Source organism: Pleurotus ostreatus (assembly GCF_014466165.1).
Source record: "Pleurotus ostreatus strain PC9 chromosome Unknown scaffold_1, whole genome shotgun sequence".
Taxonomy (NCBI): domain Eukaryota; kingdom Fungi; phylum Basidiomycota; class Agaricomycetes; order Agaricales; family Pleurotaceae; genus Pleurotus; species Pleurotus ostreatus.
The window spans coordinates 2,097,016-2,120,546 of NW_023503156.1; the positions used below are offsets into that span (position 1 = coordinate 2,097,016).

General features: G+C 50.5%; 12 protein-coding genes across 12 annotated transcripts; 5 read left to right on the forward strand and 7 right to left on the reverse strand.

The window, feature by feature from the left end:
• Positions 1–758: 758 nt before the first annotated feature.
• ATP12 (ATP synthase complex assembly protein atp12) lies at positions 759–1,848 on the reverse strand (the record flags this gene model as incomplete). The annotated part of the gene is made up of 6 exons (XM_036770371.1): positions 759–829; positions 885–1,028; positions 1,092–1,285; positions 1,337–1,437; positions 1,498–1,706; positions 1,779–1,848. The coding sequence occupies 6 exons, from the start codon at positions 1,846–1,848 to the stop codon at positions 759–761; spliced, it is 789 nt and encodes a 262-aa protein (XP_036636216.1).
• Positions 1,849–2,093: 245 nt separating this feature from the next.
• On the forward strand, positions 2,094–6,463 carry MSH3 (Mismatch repair protein msh3; the record flags this gene model as incomplete). The annotated part of the gene is made up of 21 exons (XM_036770372.1): positions 2,094–2,687; positions 2,740–2,826; positions 2,885–2,979; positions 3,033–3,158; positions 3,208–3,374; positions 3,433–3,458; positions 3,516–3,604; positions 3,657–3,793; positions 3,856–4,163; positions 4,225–4,347; positions 4,404–4,658; positions 4,706–4,751; positions 4,807–4,862; positions 4,918–4,982; positions 5,036–5,117; positions 5,171–5,469; positions 5,520–5,638; positions 5,700–5,836; positions 5,887–6,100; positions 6,154–6,271; positions 6,337–6,463. 21 exons carry the CDS (start codon positions 2,094–2,096, stop codon positions 6,461–6,463), a joined length of 3,270 nt encoding a protein of 1,089 aa, XP_036636217.1.
• Positions 6,464–6,482: 19 nt separating this feature from the next.
• POL5 (DNA-directed DNA polymerase) lies at positions 6,483–10,526 on the reverse strand (the record flags this gene model as incomplete). Its single annotated transcript, XM_036770373.1, has 12 exons — positions 6,483–6,866; positions 6,923–7,506; positions 7,563–7,878; positions 7,934–8,152; positions 8,210–8,311; positions 8,360–8,544; positions 8,600–8,871; positions 8,917–9,122; positions 9,181–9,365; positions 9,423–9,580; positions 9,639–10,180; positions 10,236–10,526. 12 exons carry the CDS (start codon positions 10,524–10,526, stop codon positions 6,483–6,485), a joined length of 3,444 nt encoding a protein of 1,147 aa, XP_036636218.1.
• A 233-nt stretch (positions 10,527–10,759) lies between these two features.
• Positions 10,760–11,452, reverse strand: PC9H_000719 (uncharacterized protein; the record flags this gene model as incomplete). Its single annotated transcript, XM_036770374.1, has 3 exons — positions 10,760–11,026; positions 11,079–11,312; positions 11,363–11,452. 3 exons carry the CDS (start codon positions 11,450–11,452, stop codon positions 10,760–10,762), a joined length of 591 nt encoding a protein of 196 aa, XP_036636219.1.
• Positions 11,453–11,617: 165 nt separating this feature from the next.
• On the reverse strand, positions 11,618–14,376 carry PC9H_000720 (uncharacterized protein; the record flags this gene model as incomplete). Its single annotated transcript, XM_036770375.1, has 11 exons — positions 11,618–11,700; positions 11,754–12,122; positions 12,173–12,555; positions 12,608–12,683; positions 12,733–12,909; positions 12,962–13,161; positions 13,223–13,275; positions 13,329–13,342; positions 13,399–13,894; positions 13,955–14,200; positions 14,260–14,376. The coding sequence occupies 11 exons, from the start codon at positions 14,374–14,376 to the stop codon at positions 11,618–11,620; spliced, it is 2,214 nt and encodes a 737-aa protein (XP_036636220.1).
• Positions 14,377–14,642: 266 nt separating this feature from the next.
• Positions 14,643–16,641, forward strand: PC9H_000721 (uncharacterized protein; the record flags this gene model as incomplete). The annotated part of the gene is made up of 2 exons (XM_036770376.1): positions 14,643–14,900; positions 15,001–16,641. 2 exons carry the CDS (start codon positions 14,643–14,645, stop codon positions 16,639–16,641), a joined length of 1,899 nt encoding a protein of 632 aa, XP_036636221.1.
• A 456-nt stretch (positions 16,642–17,097) lies between these two features.
• On the reverse strand, positions 17,098–18,859 carry PC9H_000722 (uncharacterized protein; the record flags this gene model as incomplete). Its single annotated transcript, XM_036770377.1, has 11 exons — positions 17,098–17,531; positions 17,581–17,656; positions 17,714–17,790; positions 17,837–17,974; positions 18,024–18,095; positions 18,147–18,158; positions 18,207–18,303; positions 18,355–18,379; positions 18,435–18,446; positions 18,502–18,636; positions 18,690–18,859. The coding sequence occupies 11 exons, from the start codon at positions 18,857–18,859 to the stop codon at positions 17,098–17,100; spliced, it is 1,248 nt and encodes a 415-aa protein (XP_036636222.1).
• A 94-nt stretch (positions 18,860–18,953) lies between these two features.
• PC9H_000723 (uncharacterized protein) lies at positions 18,954–20,084 on the forward strand (the record flags this gene model as incomplete). The annotated part of the gene is made up of 5 exons (XM_036770378.1): positions 18,954–18,994; positions 19,054–19,107; positions 19,146–19,212; positions 19,264–19,490; positions 19,541–20,084. The coding sequence occupies 5 exons, from the start codon at positions 18,954–18,956 to the stop codon at positions 20,082–20,084; spliced, it is 933 nt and encodes a 310-aa protein (XP_036636223.1).
• Positions 20,085–20,157: 73 nt separating this feature from the next.
• Positions 20,158–20,780, reverse strand: PC9H_000724 (uncharacterized protein; the record flags this gene model as incomplete). Its single annotated transcript, XM_036770379.1, has 2 exons — positions 20,158–20,648; positions 20,711–20,780. The coding sequence occupies 2 exons, from the start codon at positions 20,778–20,780 to the stop codon at positions 20,158–20,160; spliced, it is 561 nt and encodes a 186-aa protein (XP_036636224.1).
• A 224-nt stretch (positions 20,781–21,004) lies between these two features.
• SUI1 (Eukaryotic translation initiation factor eIF-1) lies at positions 21,005–21,521 on the forward strand (the record flags this gene model as incomplete). Its single annotated transcript, XM_036770380.1, has 4 exons — positions 21,005–21,032; positions 21,091–21,219; positions 21,272–21,309; positions 21,378–21,521. 4 exons carry the CDS (start codon positions 21,005–21,007, stop codon positions 21,519–21,521), a joined length of 339 nt encoding a protein of 112 aa, XP_036636225.1.
• A 267-nt stretch (positions 21,522–21,788) lies between these two features.
• Positions 21,789–22,701, reverse strand: PC9H_000726 (uncharacterized protein; the record flags this gene model as incomplete). Its single annotated transcript, XM_036770381.1, has 6 exons — positions 21,789–21,810; positions 21,861–21,878; positions 21,931–21,997; positions 22,055–22,162; positions 22,213–22,452; positions 22,515–22,701. 6 exons carry the CDS (start codon positions 22,699–22,701, stop codon positions 21,789–21,791), a joined length of 642 nt encoding a protein of 213 aa, XP_036636226.1.
• Positions 22,702–22,793: 92 nt separating this feature from the next.
• Positions 22,794–23,449, forward strand: PC9H_000727 (uncharacterized protein; the record flags this gene model as incomplete). Its single annotated transcript, XM_036770382.1, has 3 exons — positions 22,794–22,857; positions 22,905–23,012; positions 23,064–23,449. The coding sequence occupies 3 exons, from the start codon at positions 22,794–22,796 to the stop codon at positions 23,447–23,449; spliced, it is 558 nt and encodes a 185-aa protein (XP_036636227.1).
• Positions 23,450–23,531: the final 82 nt, after the last annotated feature.

The following is a 23,531-nucleotide window of genomic DNA, read 5'->3' on the forward strand; positions in this document are numbered from 1 at the left end:
CGAGTTCGCTATCAAACGGCGAGTCGTTCGGCGCCTGCGTGGGTCGTAGAGTGTCACTTGCGACATTGGTTTCTTCTGAGTGCTGATTGTCACCCAAAGACGGGCCGTGCGGTGGATCCGCTCGTCTGGATATCTAGCGAGCGAGCAACGTGTACGGTGCCTTTTGATCTCATCTGTCTTCCGCCGTAAGCCTAAGCGAAGAAGGGATCAGGCTCAGGTCTCGAAGGAGGGCTGCTCACGAAAGAGAAGCACACACACCGGTCAGCTGGTGAGTCTATCGCACTGCCCAAGGCTGAGTGTGTATGTCGAAGGCACATTACTATCAGCTTGAGTATAGCTGGCGTGATGAATGTCCCAATCTCGAGATACGAAACAAGGTTAGCATGGCACGAACATCGAGCAGCACCCCAGGAAAGCAGGTTCTGGGCCCGCATCTCCATTAGTTTAGGTTCAATTGACTACAGCAGCTCGATGACAAGTGGTGCTGCTGTAGCGCGGATGGTATCAAAACTCCGTTTCAAGGTGGATTCCAGGAAAGATTAGAACAGCATAAGCCCCGATGGGAGAAACCAACCAAATCAGCGGGTCAGATTCCAGGGAGTGGTGCCACCCCCCGCAATTGAGAAAGAGCGAGTGAAAGCGGAAGGACGATAGAATGGGGCCGTGGATGGAGAGTTTGATGGAAGCCGCGGTATGTCTTTGTCCAGGCATTCATATCACGCACATGACGAGTTAAAGACCTCTTTCAGGCCGGGTGATTAAGTATACGATAATAGACATGCAGCACTGCCAAGCTGCCTCCGGACATCGTGGAAGTCAACGTCATGCGCTAAAAGGTTTTTGTTTTTGTGAGATATTCCTTTTCGGAACGAGAACACGCTCACAGTCTTCGACTTCTCCCCAGCGCTGGATTTGGCTGTCCACCTCGATCTGCGCAGCCTTAGCGGCCTGCTCTATGCTCAGCTGCTTCTTGACGAGGGCAAGGGCTATTAAGAACGACTTGGTGGTGTACGTGGCCCGCTCCATGGCTTCGCGTCGAAAGTTAGTTAGCTTGCTGCCCGGCATTCCGATATGAAGGGATGTGCACTAACCAGCCATCTCCCATGGATCAAACGTATCCAGCACCGCGCCAAGTTTGCGTTTAGTCTCCTCGGGCTGCTCGCTCAGCAGGATGGATTCGGACGTCTGGATCTCGACATCAAACGTCGATCTAGCCCATTCTAACAAAGGCACCCAGTGCGTGGACTGCAGCTCTGCAAGCAGCGGAGGCTCTTCTTGGTGAAAGCTATTCAAAATGGTAAGTCGGAGAAAGGTCGGTCCGAGACGGGAGACATACCAGATTGTATCGGTGTCCAAGTACTTTAACAACGCATCACGCACGTCATGGCGCGTCTGTTCATCCGACATTGCGTCCAAAGCTCGGGAAGCTATCGAAGTCTTGGCGTATGTAGTTGGTTAGGATAGAATATTCAGCAGCGTTAACTGCCGTCAACGTACCATAGGCAAAGCATGCGGCTTCAGCATCGTTTCTTGGCTGTCCCATTCCCCAGCGATGAGCGTTGCGACGAGCCGCTTGTTCTGCGGGAGCAGCATCTTATTCCCCGAGGGCGTTTTCAAGGCCCGTTTATCCAAGGTGACCGCAAGCGAGTCGCCGTGCGTATCGATTCCGACCGTCTTCCAGAACCGCTTCAACGTCGCTTCAGCACCTACGTTAGCCAGAACACGTTCAAGAGTATGAATGAGTAATAGAATTTGAGAAAACAGAATATGTCGCGTACGGTTGGTTTCTGAAATGACCGGCCCGTCTGGACGGGTGGTCTCTGCTGCGAGAGATGAGTTCCATCGCATGCAGCGCAGCGCCTGGCTGCCGACGGGTGCTCTCCGAGGCGAGCAAAGTTGAAGGGAAGATCGCAGCATTTTTGTGGCGGAAGCAGACCAATACGCCACGTGCTCTTCGCCGACGCGTCCAAGAATAATTGGGCGCTTATCCAATTCTTCTTATGTCGCACGACGACCAAAGGGGTTGTTGTGGCTAGTACGCGGTCCTATCTGTCAAGACTCAATCGAATGTTCCTCCTTCTATCGGAACCACCATGTCCCCTCGCGCGAGTAATTCCCAAATCCCCATTTCTAAATATTTCTCGCCGCCTAGCAGGAAACGCGCAGGCTCGGAGGTGATCGACCTAACGCAGTCGGACAGTGATGATGCGGAACCGCGCTCCCAGAGGGCTCAGAAACGCGCTCGGACTACGACGGCACCTGCTTCCTCGCAGGGCCAGCGTGCGGCTGGTAGACCTTCGGTGGAGCGATGGCGATTCACGCCCTCGCCCCTGAAGACTGTGACTACTGGTGATGCGACCGCTGTGCTGCCTGAGGTCCGGGAGGCATTTCGCCGAAAGCTGCTCACCAGCAGCCAGGTGGGTGGAGAACCACCGTCGACGCCGAAAGCCTCGAAGGGCAAAGGCAGAGCACAAGAACCACAAGAGGAATTCACGGCCAGTCCTATAAGTTCTGGCTTAGGCTCGCCGCCATCGGACGGTGACCAGGCTTTCAATGAGTTGACGGCATTGTTCCCCAAGAAGTCAAAAGGGAAGAAGATTAAGGCGCCCCCAGTCCGCAAGGTGGTATCAAAGGCTCCGGAGAGAGTTGGACCCAGTGGGCAGACTTATACACCGTTGGAGGAACAAGTAAGCACTCTCATGAATCAGATGACCTCACTTTACACCGTGGTGTATGTAGATCCTGAAGTTGAAGGCCGATAATCCGGGGACACTTCTGATGGTGGAAATAGGCTACAAGTACAAGTTCTTCGGGGAAGACGCGGAAGTAAGTAGCCATGATACGATGTTCTCTCGTGTGTTTATATTGTTACCTTGATCCATAGATAGCTTCGAAAACACTTGGTGTAGCTTGTTACCCCGACCGGAATTTCTCGGTTGCTTTCATTCCAGTCGACCGGCTGAATATTCATCTTAAGAAGTTCGTTTGTATGCCGTCAGTGCTTAAGCCATGCTAAGGGCAACTGTGTATAGCCTTCTGTCTCAAGGACATAGAGTTGGAATTGTGCAACAGACGGAAACCGCTGCGCTGAAGAAGGTCAGCGACACAAGAAACGATGTCTTTGAGCGAAAGCTCACGCACCTTTACACAGCAGCAACGTGAGTCCCGTTCTGAATTGAACAATATTGGCCTAAATATGTCCCGCAGATATGTCGACGAAATTGATTCCGTTGATGATACGGACAAGTACATATCTCCCCCGTTAATGTGCCTCATAGAGAAATCCAAAAAGGGTGCTACGAAAGTGAACGTGAACATCGCGATGATCACTGTCTGTCCACACACCGGTGATGTCACTTGGGATGAGTTTGAAGGTACTTCTCCATTATAGCTTAAACTTCAACCGGTGACTAACGTGGGGTGAATCACAAGATGGACCGATGCGGATAGAACTTGAGGTATGTTAATAGACTTCACTGCTCACTGTCGACCTGTGATGCTTGGGTTCAATCAAGACTCGACTCGCACATACGCAGCCAGCGGAACTCCTCCTCCCCGCAGAGTTATCAAAGGCCACGGAGAAGATGTTGGCGCATTTCACGACGTAAGTTCTCTGTCCGGCTGATAACCATGAGCAGTGGGTGATGCTACTTTAGCATGTCTCCAACAGGCCGTAGAACCCCCGTGGAACGATTCGCGGCGAAACTCAGCTACACGGACGCTTTCAAAGTGATTACCGAATTTTATACGGACAAGGACAATGCTGCGGGTGCTTCGGAGAGCTTTCGTTCCGGTATGAATGCCTTCACAAGTTGATTATGCTACGCGCTACTAACTCATGTTGATATCTAACAGGAGAACTGCTGGCCACCGTTACTGGCTTCCCTCAACAAGTCGTAGTCACACTCGGACACGCCATAAAACACCTTTCCGCTTTCGGTATCGCAGACGCGTTTCGCGAAACCAAGTTCTTCACCCACTTTATGACCAAGACGCATATGCTGCTGGCAGCCAATACCCTTGCCAACCTTGAAATCTACCGTAACGAAACCGACTTCACGACCAAAGGCTCTCTCATCTCGGTGCTGGATCGTACTAAGACCAAGTTTGGAGCACGGCTATTGCGGCACTGGGTGGGAAGGCCCTTGATCGACAAAGCGCAAGTATCAATTGGTAAACAGTTCAAAGTTATGTTGCTAATCTTGAATAAATAGGGCATTGGAGGCTCGTGTTGATGCAGTTGAAGAACTCAAGACGACAAATCACGGACATCTAGCCGGGCTACAGGCTGTTCTCTCCAAACTACCTGATCTAGCCAAAGGTCTTTGTCGAATACAATACGGTCAAGTCAGTGCTCTCGCTAACAATCTACGGCACCCTTATCTGACTAGCATTGGTGTTAGTGTACTCCTCGCGAATTAGCACTTCTATTGCGCGCATTCCAAAAAATCGGCGATGCATTTGTAGCTGTGGACACCCCTTCTCAAGTTGGCTTCAAATCTGACATCCTCAACGACATCATATTCGCGCTTCCGAAAATCAAGCAACCTATCAAGGATACGATGAGCCAAATCATTCTGAAAAAGGCGGAGGAAGGCAAGAGGGTCGAGATGTGGACTGACATCGAGAAGTTTCCCGAGCTCAATGACTTGACCTTGGTAAGTCTCTCGTGTGTAAGAGATTACAGATATTAATGCATTCCCAGGGCTTGGACCTCAACGAAGTAGACATCTTGGACGAGTTGAAGGCAGGTATATAACTCGTCTCCTTCAAATGAGTGCCTTCGTTGCTGACCTCTAAGCATAGTCCAGAAAGCTTTACGGCGGCCCTCCCTTAAATGGGCTTCTCATCTAGGTGAAGAAGTAAGTTCCTTCGCCATCTCTACGAGGATCCTCTATTCAGATGTCAGCCACGCAGTGTCTCATTGAGCTGAAGAAGGCAGATAACATACCAGTCCCTGATGATTGGATATTCATGTCTGGGTATGTTAATGTTGTTTGGTGTATTTTTCGCCGGCGTTGAATTGGTGGTCTAGGACGAAAATCGTCAAGAGATATCACACACCTCAAGCGAAGCGATTGCTTCAGAAACGCGCACAATTCACTGAAGCGATCCAAGTAAGTTTTCCCTGCCTTTACCTTACCATTGTTAATATTTTTCGGTCTGGCAGAGGGAGGCTCATCGGGCGTATATATCGTTCCTGAAGGAAATTACCGATGATTATTACGGCGTGCTCAGGCACGCTGTGAATCAGTTAGCTATCGCTGATTGCTTGTTGAGTTTGACGAAGGTTGCACTGGAAAACGATTACTCTCGGCCAGAATTTATAGATGGCGACGCCCTTGAGATCGTAGATGGACGTCATCCTATGATCGAAAAACTCAGTTCGGACCCTTTCGTAGCGAACAGCGTCGACATGGGTGTCCGTGAACCCAAGAGCAAGATCATCACGGGCCCAAATATGGGAGGGTATGGCTTTTTGAATGGATTTCTGGATAGTATTGATGTCCTTATTCTAGGAAGAGCTCTTGTGTCAGGATGGTGGCTCTCATTGTGCTCATGGCCCAAATTGGTTCATATGTACCAGCAGCTTCGTTGAAGCTCGGTCTTGTGGATGCAATTCTCACTCGGATGGGAGGTGAGGTCTTTCCAGTCATCACCCATGCTAACTTACTGACTGCTCGGAACTGAACAACAAGCCTCTGATGACTTGTCGAGAGGTCGATCAACCTTCATGGTCGAAATGACAGAAACTAGTGAGATATTGCAACTCGCAACCCAGAGAAGCTTGGTTATTCTCGATGAGCTAGGCAGAGGGACTTCCACGTTTGACGGGGTAATGCTCTCCCTATCATTCAGTTAATCACTCGTTGACTTGCTCTCTAGATGGCAATTGCGAGTGGTGTGCTACAGCACCTAGTCGATGTCACTGACTGTAAGACGCTGTTCATTACACATTACCCCTCTATCGCAAGGGAGCTCGAGGACAAATATCCGTCCAAACTACAGAACCTCCACATGCGTTACGATGCAGAGGATCGCGTGGACGGCATTAAAGATGTCACTTTCTTCTACTCTCTTACGCCAGGACTATCACAACGTATGTTCTCATTCCAACCACACGCTTCGCGAAGCTAATGTTGAACCATGCAGATTCCTTTGGAGTAGAGTGTGGACGGTTAGCTGGATTGCCGGAATCTATATTACAGACGGCTGCCGCAAAAGCGTCGTCCTTGCAGATCGATGTCGAGCGGCGGAAGGCCGAAAATCGGTGAGTACACCTTTCATGAGAAGCGAACCCCAGCGACTCATCATCATCACAACTACTTGCTCCAGAACACGCAAGGCCGTGGGCGCAATTAGAAAATGCTTCTTCAACCCAGAACCAGTAGATAGCCATGAAGTAGAGCAATTATTGGAAAGCATCAGAGCGGTACATCTCAGTATAACATTTAATAATTAGATCGTTGAGATGCATAGTTCTATTTTTTCTTGCGCTTTGGTTTTGGGGCGGTACTCTCCTCGCCCGTGGCTTCTGCGGCTTTTCGTTTTTGGGCAGCTTTCTTGGTCACTTTCCCCATCCGACCACACATAGTCGCCAGCGCAGGGGAACTCTTGTATCGTGGTGCAGCGGAAATTTTTGATTGTAATGTAGTCCATGTTTCAGGTAACCAGATACCCTCCGCGCCATCAGGAACATTGACAGATGTCTGTCGCTCAGCCAGCAATCCCAACTTGAAGAGCTCTTTCATTTGTGATGTGGAAAGGACAAGCTTCTCTTCAGCGGCGGATGAAATGACGTCGTACAAAGCCTTGCGTAAATTGGGCATGAAGCTTTCAACTTTACTTGGGCGATCAGCCTGATCCTAAGGAGTGTCAACTCAGTTACCCAACCCAGGGGAACGGTAGATTAGATACTTACGAGCTTGGGGAGTTGAGATACCATCACATGGACCAGATGATAGGCTTGGCACTGTCGATATACGTTGACAGATCTTGAAGATAGGTCTAGCAGATCGTCACCAAGCTTCCAGCCCGAAGAAGGGAAGCGTTGTATGAAATCTTGGAAGAAGGCCGGGTTGAAAGCAGATCCCTTTCGCGTCATGAAGTCGGTCAACGAGTCCTTGTATTCCTTGAGAACGGATGCTTCGGAGTCGGCAATAATCAATATTTTCGACGCATAAAGGCTGCATTGGCTGAGGGCTCCAAGAAGACTTGAGTAGCGAGGCTTCCTGGCGCGAGTGTGAAGTTCGCTGAGGGCATTGGTGGTGTCCTTCACGTCCGGCTCCAGCGGCAGCTCCTTGGCTTTGCCGATGCGAGATTGAAGGATGCCTCTTGCCTTATCGGCCAACTGTTGCTCGTCCGATCCGCAACCAGCGACAAGATCTGCCAAAGGTAATATAAAGCGTAGGACCAGTTGACTAGATGGTTGCTTCTTTATGAACATTTCCACGAGATCTAGAACACGATTTTTGAAATGCGTGGCTTCTCGCTGTGCGTTAGTGTCTTTTGACAGAAGGGTCAGTGTGTTGTATTGCGATCAGATGCGAAAATCAGTTTACCTTTGCCATGCTTCTCATTTGCTCGAGAGCGGAATATTTCTGCAAGCTGCTCGTCTATGGCCATCATCTGGTCGTCATCCATCAAGTCCTCGTCCTCGTCCTCGTCGTCTGCGAGACCATTAGCCCGTAACGCATCTTCTATCTTTCGCCGGGTTTCTAGGTCCTCTTCTTCCTCGTCCCCGTCCTCATCCTCTTCTTCTGAATGGTCCTCTTTTGTTGATGCCTCTTCATCAGCTCCTTCGTCTTCTTCTTCGTCTCCTTCATCATCATCATCATCCTCATCATCGACGGGTGCTGGATCCCGGCGTTCTAGTTGCTGAACGCGATCGGTGTAAACAGTAGCGCAAGGCCGTTGTCACTGAGCCACTTACTGTGAGGATCAGATCGACGGTCGTACTTGTGACAGATTCGGACAGCAACCCAAAGACCTGGCTGCCGACAGTACGGAGATAATTCGTAGAACGCTCCATGAATCCAATTATTACGTCGACCAGTATGTCAATGGGTTCGGGGTCGGTTGTCTCGACTTTATCTTTCTTCGACTTTTTCTTCTTCTCGGGAAACATTTTCGTGATTCCGTCAATGCAGGCCTGGAGGAACAAATCGTAGTAGAACGGTAAAGGGAATTTAAGAAAGTCATAACTTACGCTGAGGGTGTCAAAGTCAGGAATATCCGCACAGTATTGTTGAACAACCGTGGCTGCAAGTAAAAGCTCAGCGCCTTTGGCTGTCATTTGATCCGCCGATTTCTGGACAAGAATTTAGAGATAGTCGGCCTACGTGAAATCTTGAATCACCTTCTGCAGCATGACCAAAGTCTCGTTCGCTGATGCAATAACTTGTCTGTTCTCTTCGTCGAATGCATTACTCGGTTTGACATATTTTTTCAGGCCCTCCATCTTCGTGATTGTCGATAAGGCCCTGCACACCCAGAATTGACCATCGGATGCGACTCCGGGAATTTTGGCCGATTTAGCGTCGCCTATCCCAGACAACTGAGAACCAGAAGCAACATAGGAAGAATAGGCCTTGCATACCTTTAATGGTGGCAGTTTGGTTCGTAAGTTCCCCGAGGCATGTCAGCAGTCGCGTGCGGCAGTCCTGACGTAGTTCGTCTGAGAGATTTTGTGTCGGCAAGATAGCCGTTTTGTCTGTGGCCTTCTTATAAACAAAGAGACCGTTTACAACTAGCCAATCCAGAATATCTTGAACCCATTTGTCATTCTTTGGGACAGAACCGTTGCGGACCAACGCTGCTATCTGATCAATGACCCACGATCGTCTTGCGTCTCTTCCTTGGATGTCCTCCCTGCGTAAGATTAGTGATATTCAGCGGTGCCAAAAGTATACTTACTCGGCAGGGGTGTCGTCCATTTGCTTGAATAGATATTCGATATAATGTTGGATGCCTTCGGCGTCCATCGAGGTAAGGATAGTCTCGACTGTCTTGGTCTTTGTCAAACGATCAAACTGTCTGTTACCGTTGACGCCAGTGAGTTGAAGAACGAGCGCGAAACCAAGTCGAGGGTTGTTTTTGACAGTTGCTTGAATATCGGTGGCCTGGAAGATACGAGATGAGTACACAAATACAGAGTAAAGTAACGTAGATTGCCCTTACTACTTGCTTGGCAGCCTTGTGCAGGTACCTATCTTGATGTGATAGATGATTAATCCAAGTCCTCATGAAGTTCTTGGTGAACAGCATCGATAAAGTAGTCCCATCTAAGCGCGGCAAAGCCGCTTGAAAGACCTGGAATCCCCAGTATTTACGCTGTGGTGACGAATTTGAGGCAAAAAGAGATTCTGCAGCATTATAAGTCAATTAATATGGAATAAGAACTTCGTATGCAGACAACGTACCATCAACGACGACTCGGAAGAATTCTTGGAAGGATACAGGTGGACTTGGACTCTCTGAGGCAAAGAAGCGGTCGAGGATGGCCTTCCAAGCAAAGTGAATTTGAGGTTTCCAACCACCAGCCACGGATTTTGAGCCTTCATTTTCGTCGTCTTCGTGACTTGACTCCTGTACAGATGAATGGTATTAATATGGGGTATATCGCGTTCGGTGTCAACCATGCCTTCATTAATCGCGCTATATTCAGAAGGTTGGCATTGCTGAGAAGCTGTGGATTCTTGAACGTTGGTGCCAATAACGCTTTCCAGTCATGCGCAGGATATTGGGTTTGTAGCTTCAGGGCCAAAGCAATCTTCTCTGGTGACCAATGCTGCTGCTCGACGAGAAGCTTGTCGATAGTTGACTTGACTGCCTCCTTCTTCCATGGTACATCTGAGGCTTCCAACACGTCGACCGCCAAACTGATACTCCACCATGCACTTTCTCGCAACCACGATTTCTTCTCTCCCAATATCAGCAGCTGAGAAATTACTTCATTGAACGTTCCGATATCAGAAATAGCAGTGGTAGACGATGCTGAAGCGGATAGGGCCTTCGTGTTAACCAACAGGCGAGATTGGATTACAGATGTAAGTCCGAATAGACGGGCGAATAATGAGTCTCGTTCTTCTTGTCCAGTTGCCGAGGTTGGAGGTTTAGAGTTGTCCAGTATTAGGGAGAGGATCTGCGAGCATGTTACAGTCTCCAATTGAGACAAAAGCTACAATAAACTTCGCCGTGAGCATCACATGAGAATATTCCGAAATAACAAGTACCTCCGTCAAAGCGACCGCAAAACCGAGGCGACTGCTCTCTCTCGGGCTCGAAAGTCCCCTTATAAGTCTGCGAATCGAGTAAACCACATCATGTGCATTCAACGCGTCCAGCCCTTCGGCCTCCGCATCCTCCTTGTCCGACTCATCGTCGCCGCTGCCACGGGCATCGACCTTGGGCGTAAATTGAGCTTGGAATTGATTTAAAGCTGTGATAAGCTTCAGCGACGCATCAATACGCTCCTGCTTGGAATTCGAGGAGAGATGCCAGAAAAGAGGAAGCGTTGTCGACATTTGCCACGACGAGCAAAGTATCAAGCGCCCAATTTTTTGATGGTCTATTTACTGTTGCTTGTTCCGATCATCTTGATCGAGCTTCAGAGGTGCGTCAGGGGCTAGCAGTCTCGGCGCGCAGAAAGGAAATGTATGGTATGGTGGTATGTATGGTACAATGAGTGCATGAAAGCGAAAATACGATGATGCTATATGGTAAAAGGAGAATGCAAGTCAATAATCAAGTGTGTTTCCTACGATAGGTGCATCCAATGTCCTTTCACACCAAGCTGGCACTTTTCACAGCCTGCACGGGGACCCATGGTCATGCGTGGTCTCGGTTTGGGGTCCCCCTGGGGTTGGAAGCGAGGGACAGACGGCACAGCAAGTAAGGAAGAGTCCTGCTGAGCAAGCGGAGTTTCTGCAAGGAAGGGAGGTGGAAGAATTGCGCTCGCAGAGGTAGGGTTGGATGGTGGCTCAGCGTCTTCTTTCATCTGTTGGCTCGAAATCATGGCAACGTCCTAGTCCACCATGTGTGGGCAAAAGGATGTCAACACAAACGACAAAGCTCACCATCATAACGTCCTCATCAGTAATTGGATATCGCTCTACTATTGTCCCCTGCAATGCTTCATTCATTGGATCGGTCGTTAGAGGGCTGTCGATGCGCAGGTCGTTGGCTTGTCGCACCCAATCTTCGGAAGGTTGACGGCTACCATTCCGCGAGCTACCACTCAGCGACATAGGCGGAGTGTGATCGAAACCATTGAAGGCCTCTGACTCAGCGTGGTTGAGGAAGAGGCGTTTCTAGGAAGAATTAGCTGGGCAGCTCTCGGCATAGGGCTTCCTTTACTGACTGTAGGACGTTCATGTGGAGCAGGGCTGCTGGAACGACTTCGTTTGTTGGAGAAGTTGAGGGAGGGAGGAAATTCGACTTCCATTTGCATAGTGTAGTGGTGGCTGAGTCTCAAGCAGTGGCAATTTAGACGCGACGCGTTCTACAACGTCACGCGTAACTGTGAGTCACATTCGATTCGGGTGGTAAGTGCTACTTATACAGATTCTACGATGTACATTTACACATGAGATGTCTACGACGATACACCGCATCTCTATCCTTGCATGTCGAGTTTTGTGCGGGGAAGCTTGGTCTCGCCCTCCTTGTACGGCTCACCAGTCTCTTCACGGAGAAGATCTATACACTAATTCAGGGCTTGCCTTTTGAACGAGGCCAACAACGAGACGTACCGTTGATCCAAGCACCATTAGGCTTGATCTTCTCACCACGGCTGTACATGACAGCAAGGTACAACCAAGCGGCGGCGTTACCGACAGTGCCCACTTCATCAGAGACATGGGTTCTGGCAAAGTCGCTCATCCTGCGGTACAAAGCCTCATCGGTGTATAGATCGTAGAGATATCCAGCAACGGCGTCGTTGTCTCCAGGGGTAGTGAGGTATCCAGATTTGCCGTGTTGGATTTGGAGAGGGATACCGCCAGTGCGGCATGCGATGACGGGTTTGCCAGTGTGGAGGGCTTCAGAGACCTTGACTTCGAAACCTTCACGGGTAGAAAGTTGGAGGGCGATTCTCGAGTTAGCCATCATGGCGTTGAGTACTGGAACAGAAGTCAGTATTTGTGTAGCAAATAACCAAGAAGATACTTACGTTCGTCGCTGGGAGGGAGACGCATAACAACGATGTCATGGGCGTACTCCTTGTACGGGTCAGAGTTGACGAGTGCCATGATTTGATCGTAGATGATGCTGGCATCTGGATCATCGACAGCTCCGTGACCACAGATCAACAACTGAGGATGATCAGACAACTCCATCTCCGGCGAGCGGGTTCGCAAAAGGTTGCGGAATTTGTAGTACGAGTCGACAACGTTGGGAATACCTTTAGAGGGATCGAACCGGGCAACCTGGACGATATAGTCGCGAGTGGGCCAGTCGAGTTCAACCATCTTCTCTTTGGCACAAAGGCTACGGAACTCTCCCATGTAGAATTGGGAATCCCAAGGGTCCAAATCTTTGTTCAACCCATCGAGCCTGTGACACTAAAATCAGTAACCTAAATATAGAAATTCTGGAATTACCCTACCAGTCAGTGGCAGCACCGAGGAGAGCGAGCTTCTCAATAGGTACATCACTAGGCACAAATTTGCTGACGGGGTGACCTATGAGAAAGTGGTGAGCAACGACACAGGAGCATGGGAAGTGCCTCACTGATGAACAGGTCTGCGAGTTGGATGTTGTTCCAGAGATACTTCCATACTTCCTCTTGTGGTGAGCCAGCGACGTGAACCAAGTCACTACGGATCTCAATATGGGACCTGTAAACGATCGGCACCTCGGGGCGAACTTTCTTAATCAAAGGAATGAGGCCAGGCATTTGTGGGTCATCTGGCCAGCGCGCGTGAGCGTGTATAGATAACGAACAAAGCTAGATTTATACCGATGAAGACAACATCCACGCCACCAGGTGCTAGTGGACCTCCTTCAGCTGTCCAACGCAGACCATTCTTCAGGATCCACGCGTCGAAAGCGTCCTTCGCCTCCTGGGTGAGACGGAGATCAGGTGCTGCAACGCCTTGAAGGATGTTGTGGTTGTTCTTGGTGGTCCTGAACACTTGTGGCGAAGGGTTCGGGACGTACCTATTCACGTTGTGTGGAAAGATCAGTACAGCGCGGGACCTGATAACGGTGATATCCGTACCAAGCAACATCAACGTCGAGAGCAGTCAGGAATCGGATCAAGGCATGTCTCATCTACAATCACAATCAAGATTCATGTAATTTGGGAAACAGTGGAGATGCCTTACGAGAGCAACACCACCTATTTCCCAACATCGTAAGTGAAAGTAACTCGAATAGAACAATGGGCGACCATACCTCCTTGTGGAGTGGATGAGAAGAATCCAATCTTGACCTTCTTCTCGCGCAGCTCATCGGCAAGCTTGATTACGGCGTTCCAAGTTCCTGTTCCTACCGTCTTACGGTATTCTTCGAGATCGTCGATCAAGTGGATTTTGCCTCCAGCGTCAACGGTTACTTGGTTGCGAGCGCCAATGCTGAGACGCGGGTTGTTGTTAGGACCGAAGTACATCAAGCATTTTCGGGCGGCAGAGTCAGACTGTTCGTCGAGAGTGCGCGGAATGGGTAGCTTCTGAGCAGCATTCGGGCTCAAATGGCTGGGATCGCCGAGGTGTGCTGCTTCGACGTAGACCGTGGGTGTCTCCGAGCCAGACGGCACGTATGAACCGGTGGTGGAGGAAATACGGTGTTTGATGTTGGGTCGCGTAACCGAGTCAGTGTGGAATGGCTTGATGTTGAATACGATGGGCACAATGTCCATGTCCAGCCACAAACGGGTGCACAGATTGGGACACTACGCGGATAGGGGCCGTAGGGGTCAATGGGTGATCGAAGGCGGGGTCACTCCACACACCTCTTTCAGCAAGGCGAGAGTGATGCCTGCGCCGAGGAACTTGCAAAGATGCTCGGCAGAGAATTTGCGGATCAAGTTGAGGACCTGAGCCTCAATGTCCTTGCTGTTTTTCGCGGTATCCCCTGAGGTGACAGGGATGATCACCGACGCGAAGTCGGTACTGTACACACCATCGTGCACAGTGACCGCGATCTCATACTGGGTGTTGTTGTTGACGAGCGTGCCCGCGACACCAGCCCACATGGGCTACATGACACGATCTTGATCAACGGCGATCGTGAGTGGGGGAGTATACTGCGGCTCACGGTCAGGCTGGCGAAGGTGGTCGTCATGTTCGGCCTCTGCTTGGAAGAGACACTGGACGACAGCCTCCGCCGTATGGCAGTCGAGGGCTTGGATTCGAACTGGTGGTGAGTCGACATTGTTCGCTGAAAGATGGGGTCAAAAGAAACTCCAGCTGAGGAATATGGGAGGCGTGGATATTATATATGTGAAATGCGGCGCTTGATCAGCCAGAAAAGGCAGCCGCAATCCAGAATCCATGTTGCCTCCACGACCCCTGCCAGAGTAGCTCAGTCTCCAGATTTGTGGTGAGAAGAAGACCGTGTCGTCTCAGGGGCTCCTCGACTCCGTTTCTTCTCAGCGCCATCACAGCTTATTCCCGCACTTGCATGACGGCCTGTCCCAGATGTCCCGTAATTGTGGGGAATGCGGGGGAACCACCGTATGGGACGAGGACGCCTCCTCCTCCATCTGCCAGTCATGTGGAACCCTCACGGACCCTTCACAGTCTGTGCTTTCGTCCCACATCGATCAGCCAGAGAACACTCGCCAGAATCATTTCCTGAATCCCAACTCAGCCGCAACCACCCTCAAAAGTTTCCGCACCAGGCAAGGATGGGACCTCGCAGGTCAAGGGAAAGAGGCGAGAGAGAGCCGGAACACCGTAAGTCTCGACATGATTGGCACGATTGCCCTGAAATGTCTTTTGCTTCCTCAATTGTCTAATCTTGTCACTGACTCACGTTTACCTCATGTCAATACAGTACACCATGCACGAATTCATCAGATCATTCTGTGCTGCCTTATCAGTACCCGGTCTATCTCCACGGGTAATCATCTTGTTCACTCAAGCTATGGCCGCTGGGCAGTTTCGTTGGGGAAGAACAGCCAAACGCGTTGCAGGCGCATGTCTCGCCATCGCCCTTCGAGAAACAAATCGACCGGATGCAATACGTGATGTAGCTTCCATCTTGGAAGAATCCCCAGTTGTTCTAACTCGGACTTTCATGTCCGTTCTTACTCTACTCAACCACAACCTCAGCCCCGTGGACCCAGCCATGCACGTCCCTGCTTTGGAATTACACCTAAATTCCATTGTCCGAAACCCCGAAACGTCGAACATTCCATCCACGTTGGTTAAGAAGTTGCGTATGCTCCATATTCCCTCAGTCATTCGAACCGTTCAATCCCTCAGCGACATCATATATCGGCTAGGTGAAGACAGCGAAGTCACGACACTACCCACTGGTCCCACGGCTGCAGCTCTCCTCATACTGGCTGCAGAAGCCGAGACGCGTTCTTCATTGCCCAATATCAAAGAATTGGCCCAATGTCTCGCGTCGACAGCAAGCTGGCAAGCTTCTGTTGTGATGGCAAGATATAAACTACTTTCAGATCTAATTCTGGGCTGCGTGGACAAAATACCTTGGCTCGATAAATATGAAACTGTGAAAGGACGGGCGAAGGTCGCTCGGCGAATAGTTGTTGCTCGCTCCATCAAAGACATGATCCAGTTCTACGAGGATATTTGGGTCCAGAAGCGCGAAGAACTGAGGAAGAATGTATCCTTTGATCATGGTGAAGCTATCTGCGACTTCGATAACGATGTCACAGAAATGTCTTCGTCGTCTTCCATTTACAGTGCCCAAGATGACGCGGGTAAAGCACCTCTAGGGCCGCCTCGCAAAAAGCGTAGGGTCGACAAATCGCTCGAAGATGCTCATCTCTTTATTCTAGATCCTCTTGCCCATCGGATTCCCTCCTCGTTGTCTTCAGTCCCAGTCCCTATCGATGATGACGATGATAATCCGCGTCAGGCAGCTCCGCCGGGCCTGACTTGTACTCCGCCGCCGCTCAATCCCAGTCCCCCATCCCTCATGACATACATGCTCACCGTGCCACCATCTACGGATGTCGTGCGGGCCCCGACACGCCTCCAGCTCCTCGCCACTACGCGCGGTGGAGAGTCCGCTGTCCATGATGACGAACTCATATCCGATAGCGAATGGGAGCAGATGCTGCGAACGGACGAAGAGATGACGCAGCTGCAGGCAATATGGGAGCAGATATCGCCATGCGACACTGACATAAGCAAGGGGGACAGAGTACCTTCGCGATCACGCACACCAGACGCGGCGGGTAAGCACAAGCACCAAGTCCGGGTTCCAGGGCGTATCAACATGGAGGCATATTCGCGGCTAATGCAAGGCCTCGGTGACAACGACGACGAGGAAGAATCGGACAGTGCCGAAGAAGGCACCTCGTACCTCAAGAAGGCCATCAATAGCTCCATCGTCGACGCTTTTATTCACGGAGACGAAGAGGTTATTGTCGATGAATGGCGCCCGCTTTCCCCAGGTACTGGTCTTCGTGCAGAAGATCACTATGACGAATATAACGACTGATATTCTAAACTAATTCTCTTGAGCCTGGCTCAATATCACATTGGTTTCGGACAATCTGCATTCTAGGACATTTTTATCTATACCCCCATCATACCTCGCTCCTATGAACAAAGTCGTTGCCTATAGACTTCCCATTTGTACTATAAACATGCTTGACCCATCTAGATTTTGCTTGTCGAATCTTTATACAAGTTACCTTGTGTTCATCATGCTTCAGCACTGGCGACTGCATCATCAACAAAGGCACCCCTCGCTCGTTGAATATGCAAATGCAGAAGTGGATCAAATAACGAGCATCATGATAACTACATAACATGCATTAGGCCTGATTAAAACTTCAGTGATACAACGACTGGTCTATATTACTTGCAGTGAAGATGTCCGTAATGCAAACATGTCGAGCTGAACTATTGGGGTGGATGTGGGACGAACGAGGGTGAGGTCATTAGCGGAGCATTATTGTTGCGCCATTTCTTGCCTCCGCCTGCGTTCCATTTCGGTAATGAGCGTAGGTGTATTGGAATCACGACCATCTCTAGGCTCTTCTTCCCAGATCTCCTCCAATGAGCCAGGATTGGGACGGGGGACGGTGCTCTCCAGGTGGTCAGGTGGGTAGTAGGCGGTATCTTCTGCTGTCTCTCTGTACCCGTACCGCGCGGGTCGCCCGGTGCCAGGAGGGGCAGAAGGGGTACGGAAGGCAAGCTCCGTAGAAACACTGTCATCACGGGAGTGTGAGTGCACAGGTAATATATCGTCCTCTTCACGTTTAATCCGGGGCGAATAAGGCCTATGAGATAACTCGGTGGATAGACCGGGGTAGTATTGGCGGTAAGCAAAGAAGGAAAGCACACTCCCCAGAATAGAACCAACTAGGACATCGTGCCAGTGATCTGCGGAGGTCGTCAGTGGAGTTTCGATGGACCGTGTGCTATAGCTTACGGCGATAGTCCATAGTCCGAGATATGGCAACTAGTGCTGCTCCAGAGAACGGCAGCAATGCAAGCCAAGCCTTACCCTAAAGGATTGAAACCATGGTCAGCGGAGCAGAAGCATGGAAGGTGACCAAGTATACCGCATGCCCCCTCTTGTCGAATAAATGCAGCTTCCCAGCAAGATAGAACGATAAGAACCCGAGACCCGCGAATGACACTAATCGGCATAAGTCATGGGCGACGATGAATAAATTTAGACGTACAGCTGGAGTGCCCGCTGGGAAAACTCCTGAACCCGTCGCGCAAGATGGCCTCGTCCGTCTGTGTGCATATATTGAAGGTTGACAAGCCGTATGTCGGGTCAACAGAGCCTGGTATAGGCTGGCAACGGGAAATGACGTCTGTGATAGCCTAAGTAAACGCCCAAAGAAAGCCGGAAACGCCACACACCTGGCCGAGGACGCCCAACGGTGACCTTGGTAAATTGCGTTACTGCGCCTGTGAGACTTAGGCCGAGAACCACTGCGAGGAGACCATCAGGGGATATTACAAAGGTGACAGTTGTCTACGCACAGCCCAACCACGCTGGGAGGCAGTCAGTACAACACATCACGATCTCGGGAGCAGACGTACAGTTGTGCAGATCCCACCATGAGCGCACCGTCAACAAGTTAATAATAGGCAATAGCACCACAGGCGCGACAAAACATATAAATATCAATGCGAGATTCTGGCGCCAACGTCAATAGTGTATCAATCACTGGGGAAATCAAAGGCTTACAGGTACACGTTCATGTTCTGCGTATCTGAGTCCACAGGTTGTTGAGTTCCCGCCGTTGAATTCAAAGTCAAAGCACTCACGGGTGTCGCAATCTATACGATAGAGTTCAGCAATGCGGTCATACGAGCTTAAATCCACGCCACCCACGATGTATCCTCAAGCGAGAACTCACGCTTGAAGCCGTCAATTTTGTCGAGCAAAAAGAACAATGCGCTGGTTGTGAGGTCAGCCAACGATGGTGAGCGTGCAGCAATCACATACGCCAGCACAATAGTAAGAATCCTGTTCTGTTCGTCAATCAAAGAGCCTTTTGAGGTCGTGTGCCAAACACTAACCAATCAGGAGCGTAAGAGAGCAAAAGCTTCCTGCGCCTTGCCGGGGTAATGGGGGGCCTCTTTGGCTCAGCATTGGGGGGTCTGGCGAAGAGCGTCCTCATCGGGATGAATTCGCGGATACGTTGGGAGAGGGGGGGGAGGTGGGGTTCGTCGAGTTGGTAGTAGGCCATGGATCCAACCCAAGCCTAGCGTGTGACAGTGCGTAACGCTTGTTACGTGTTATTTTAGTGCCGCAGCTCCAGTTGGTCTTGGCCCAAGACCATCATGAGCTCGGACAACGCCTGCAGCATCGCCTCAGACTTTGAGTGGGTTCCTGGTCAGTAATCCTCCTCCTCAAATCACTATCAACACTTTTATCACGCAGTGCGCCAGATTACGACGCGTTGCTGCAGCAAATTGCTTCCACCGACGTTGTTGAGTGAGTGAACTGTCATCCTGATTATTCGTCCGCGACAGTCATTATGAAGCGTGTAGCTTCGAATGGTCTAAGCTGCGCGACATAATTAAATACAAGATCGAAAAGGTACGCGTCTCCATGCCCTTAGGCGTCTGATAAAGTGCAATTTGATCCCAGAACATCGCCCTCTTCCTGACGGATGAGAGTACGAATCAATCGCCTCCCACACCCCGGCCATTTACACCGATATCACTGGCCTCGGGTGGTCTGAAGTTACCCCCATTTCCGCCACGTAAAACCAGCCCAAATGGAACCGCAGTGGCAGCCCCAGTGAACTACATGAACAATGCACAGATTGACGAAATGAAGGAGTACATTTTTGCGCAACTGCATACCTTTGATACGTATGTCACTCTTATTATCACGCCTGACTCGCGCACCTACGGATCCCTAGCAACCCACCGTTCACTGTGCAGCGTCTATGCGAACTTGTAGTGAATCCGCAACAGCACTACAACTGCATAGGTAAATACCTTCGCGCGGTTGAAAAATCGATGCTTGTCACGTCTACATGGGACGCCTTCCCGATTCCCCCAAGTAACGAGACGGAGCCTACTCTTCGCACGGTCTTATCGACTGGAACTTCATCCTTGAACGCACCTGCAACACCGTTATTCTCACCGATCCCGTTCTTACATGAGGACGCGAGAAGATCCAAGTCTCGAAGCCCCCCACCATCCCCGCTTGTTCTTCCGACAGCAGGACTTGTCACTGGTGGAACGTCAGAAACTCCGGAGACAAAGTCCCTTGGTCTTGTCGACGAACTCGACGATCCGAGCCCAGGACATATGAGTGATCATCCAACTGCTCTCAGCGCAGTCACTACTGTCGGCCCCAATTCTGGAGCCAGGCCATTATTCCCCGCCTTGGAAGATCGCTTCGTGAAATCGGAAAACGCAGAAGGTGAATCAAGTAAAGCGATGCAGTCCGACACTTAGATGGACTTCGATCATCGTGTTTCATTGTACGATAACGAAATTATGCGTAGTACTGCGACTATCTTCGTCAGCGTCATGCGAAGTCTTTCTTGATCTTCTCCAGCATCGCCCCCATGCGCAGACCCATGTTCGGCTGTCCATGTCGTGTGTGTGTAAAAGTCGGCTTCTGCTTCGTACGCCCAGTTGCCTGCCTATTCGATGGATGTGGGGCTGGGGCTTTGGGTGGCTTCTGCGCACTGCTGTGACTGGAACTGCCTTGCCGAGGATGAGTTTGCGGATGGGAGTGAGATGATTTATTTCGCTTCGGTAAAGACATGGAACCTGAAGGTTGTGAATCACGATGCGGTATTGCCTCAGCTATGAATGTCTGGGGATCTCGCTTCGACTGGTTGCTCGTGACCTGCGAGTCCGCGAGGTCGTCTTGTACTTCTGAGTCGTTTCCATCTTCTTCAACATCATCTTGCGCCGGTCGAGCAGCACCGAGCAAATTGGCTTTCCGTTTCTCTGCTTTCCATTGGCTCTTAATTTTGGCAGTCTCGACCCAAGTTTTCTTCAGAGCCCTTGCTGATCCATGATAGCAGAAATTAGAGCGCAACTCGTGTGTATGAGCGAACAGCTCGGCCGACCTCTTTTCTCCGGAAAGTGTTGGAACGTTGGCGGCCGTTTCTTCTTCGCCCCGCTCTGCACAGGCGCCATCCAGGTTCTAGTCGTTTAAAAGCGGTCACAGCAGTGTGCCAGTGCTCTGCAATTTTCTCGGAGGCAAGTTGAACCCATTTAGATCAAACAGCTACAAACATCCCTCGTATTACTCGGAGCACAGCTATCAGCCTTTCATCTTCCAGTCCGCATCCTTCCTCTCCCAGCACCAACCTCCACTCAGTTCTTCCTTCGTCTCTTTATTGTTCCGTGTATATCGTCGCATGAGCGTGCAGAATCTCACCGCTTTCGGTAGGCCCGCCCTTCGCCCGCCAGGCGAACCAGCTTACTCATGCATCGTGGGGTGCAGATCCGTTCGCAGACGAGGGTGATTTAGGAAACAATCAGGACGTAGGGTCCCAGCAGAACTACATCCACATCCGTATCCAACAACGCAATGGAAGAAAGACCTTGACCACGCTGCAGGGGTTGCCCACAGGTGAGATTATCGCCGATCATTATCCAGGGCGGCAGCTCTAACTCTTGCGCAGAATATGATGCGAAGAAGTTACTCAAGGCCTTCAAGAAGGTACATGACCATTGCAGTTGCTCGATGATGTGTCTCAGTTTGGGCGTTTACTGATTCTTGTCCTGTAGGAATTCGCCTGCAACGGCACACTTGTCGAGGATGAGGAGATGGGTCAAGTCATCCAGCTTCAAGGCGATCAGCGACTCAAGATCTCCAATTTCCTCACCGAGAACGGTATAGACAAGAAGACCATCAAGCTGCACGGTTTCTAAGTTGGATCGCCTATTGTAGAAGTTGAGCGCTACCGTGATTGCTACTGTCGTTTACAATTACAATATTGTCCAGCATGGACGCTGTGTATATTGTAGCTAGTTCCCATATTATTTCATTCATTGCAACACTCAAGGAAAGGTACATCGTGCCTCGAAATAAGAAGTCAGTGGGACTGAAGACTGGGAGCTGGAGAAGGAAATGAACACAGCCTGATATTTCCCTAGAAGATAAGATTGGCGTAATACAACGACTTGATCGCAAGCTTGTTACTTGATCTTGTCAAGTGGCCTACGAAAGTGCTGAGTAGGAGCGACATAATTGACGAAGCCAATACTAACCTGTTGAAACCTCCGCGTCTACAGCCAAAGTCAGCCTCCGACATGTGCGAACAGTGAGTTTGAGACATACCTGTTCATATATTGTCGCCATGTCCTAATCTTCTTGATGTCTGCGCCGCCTTCTTGGTTGCCCTCGACTTGCTTACCCTAGGAGATGCTATCGTTAATTCGGGGTGGCTCACAAAGAGACTGACAGCATGCCTTAGTGGTGCCAAATCCACTCATACCCATCATTGCCATCATAGCAGAGTCGTCCTGTTCAACTTCCTCAGTTTCCCCCTCCTCCGCCACATCCATATGATCTGGGGTGGTTCGTTAGGGCCAAGCATGATGTTGAAGGCCGTAGGCTTACCTTTTGGGTCCCGAGTGTCATTCTGAGCGGGCGGTGGTGTTGCCTTCGGGGGTTGGTCCTGAACAGTATCCTCGACTCGTGAGGGCTTCTCGTGGTCTCTCCGTGATGGTTCTCGACGGTCCCGACGGTCGACATCTCTTTCACGGTCTCGTCTATCGTCCCGTCTGTGGTGATCGTCTCTGCTGTATCGTGATTTATCTACACGGTCATAGTCTTTGTCTGGACCATGTTCGCGTCTATCTGAAAGCCATCATGTATATCAATCATTCTCAGCTAGACTAGAATCAAAGGTAGACACATACCGGAGTCGTGCCTTCTATCCCGTTCGCCTCTGCGCGGACTTCGTGAGCGGCTGCTTCGTCTGCGAGGTTCATCTCGATAATTACCCCCTCTTCCACCTCGTCCGCCGCGTTCACTCCTGTGCGAACGCTCTCGGTCCCCCTTCTCCCAGCTGCGGTCGCGTCTGCGGTAGTCACCTCTTGATGACATCGTGGTGGAAGACAACGTACAAGTAAGTGTGACTACCGTGACTGCGTCACAAGGCGCGTTTATTTCCGTGCCATCTCGACGCCTACCTCAGTATGGCTGCTCAAGTTCGCCGGTTCGCTGCTGGCCTTGGTGAGGCCTCTAGGGCGTACAAAGAAAGTGAGTGGCTCCGTGTTTGCCCCCTCATGTCTAACACTCGGTTCCAGCTTGGGACAGATGCGTACACATTGAACTTCAAAAAGTACCATCGACGACCACACCGAAAGACATCCGCAGGGCCCTTGGCCATGCTCGGCTACAGGGTGTCTCAGATGGTGAGTACCGCTAGAATGCTACGAAACCTCCAGCTCACCTTTTGCCGTTAGTTGCAATAATATACCGCGGTTTCCGTCCCACCAATCGCGCCCTCCTCACCCTCGTTCACAACAGTTACCTCCGCCAGAACTTGAAAGCCCTCGAGAAGCTGACATTGGTTGGCCTACCAATCGATTCCGAGCCTGTACTTTTGTCGTCATCAGAAGCACAAGAGTCACAGGCGAGGCAGCGAGGCAGCAAAGGGCGAACGGACGCGGCTGAACGGGGAGCTGTCACTGGAGACGGCCCAAATGGTGGTGTTCCAAATAACGGAAAGAATGTGGTTGTCTGGGGCCTTCCTCTAAGAATCCACAGCGACATTTTCCGGGAGCTTCTAACAGGTTTCAAACTTGCTGAATTGGATCAAGGTCCAGACATAATGAGGGTTCACTCGTAAGTTCTCAGTACTTTCAGTGTCTACTACATGGTAATAATGATAACAAAGGGAGGAAGACTCGAAAGTTTCAAAATGGCTAATA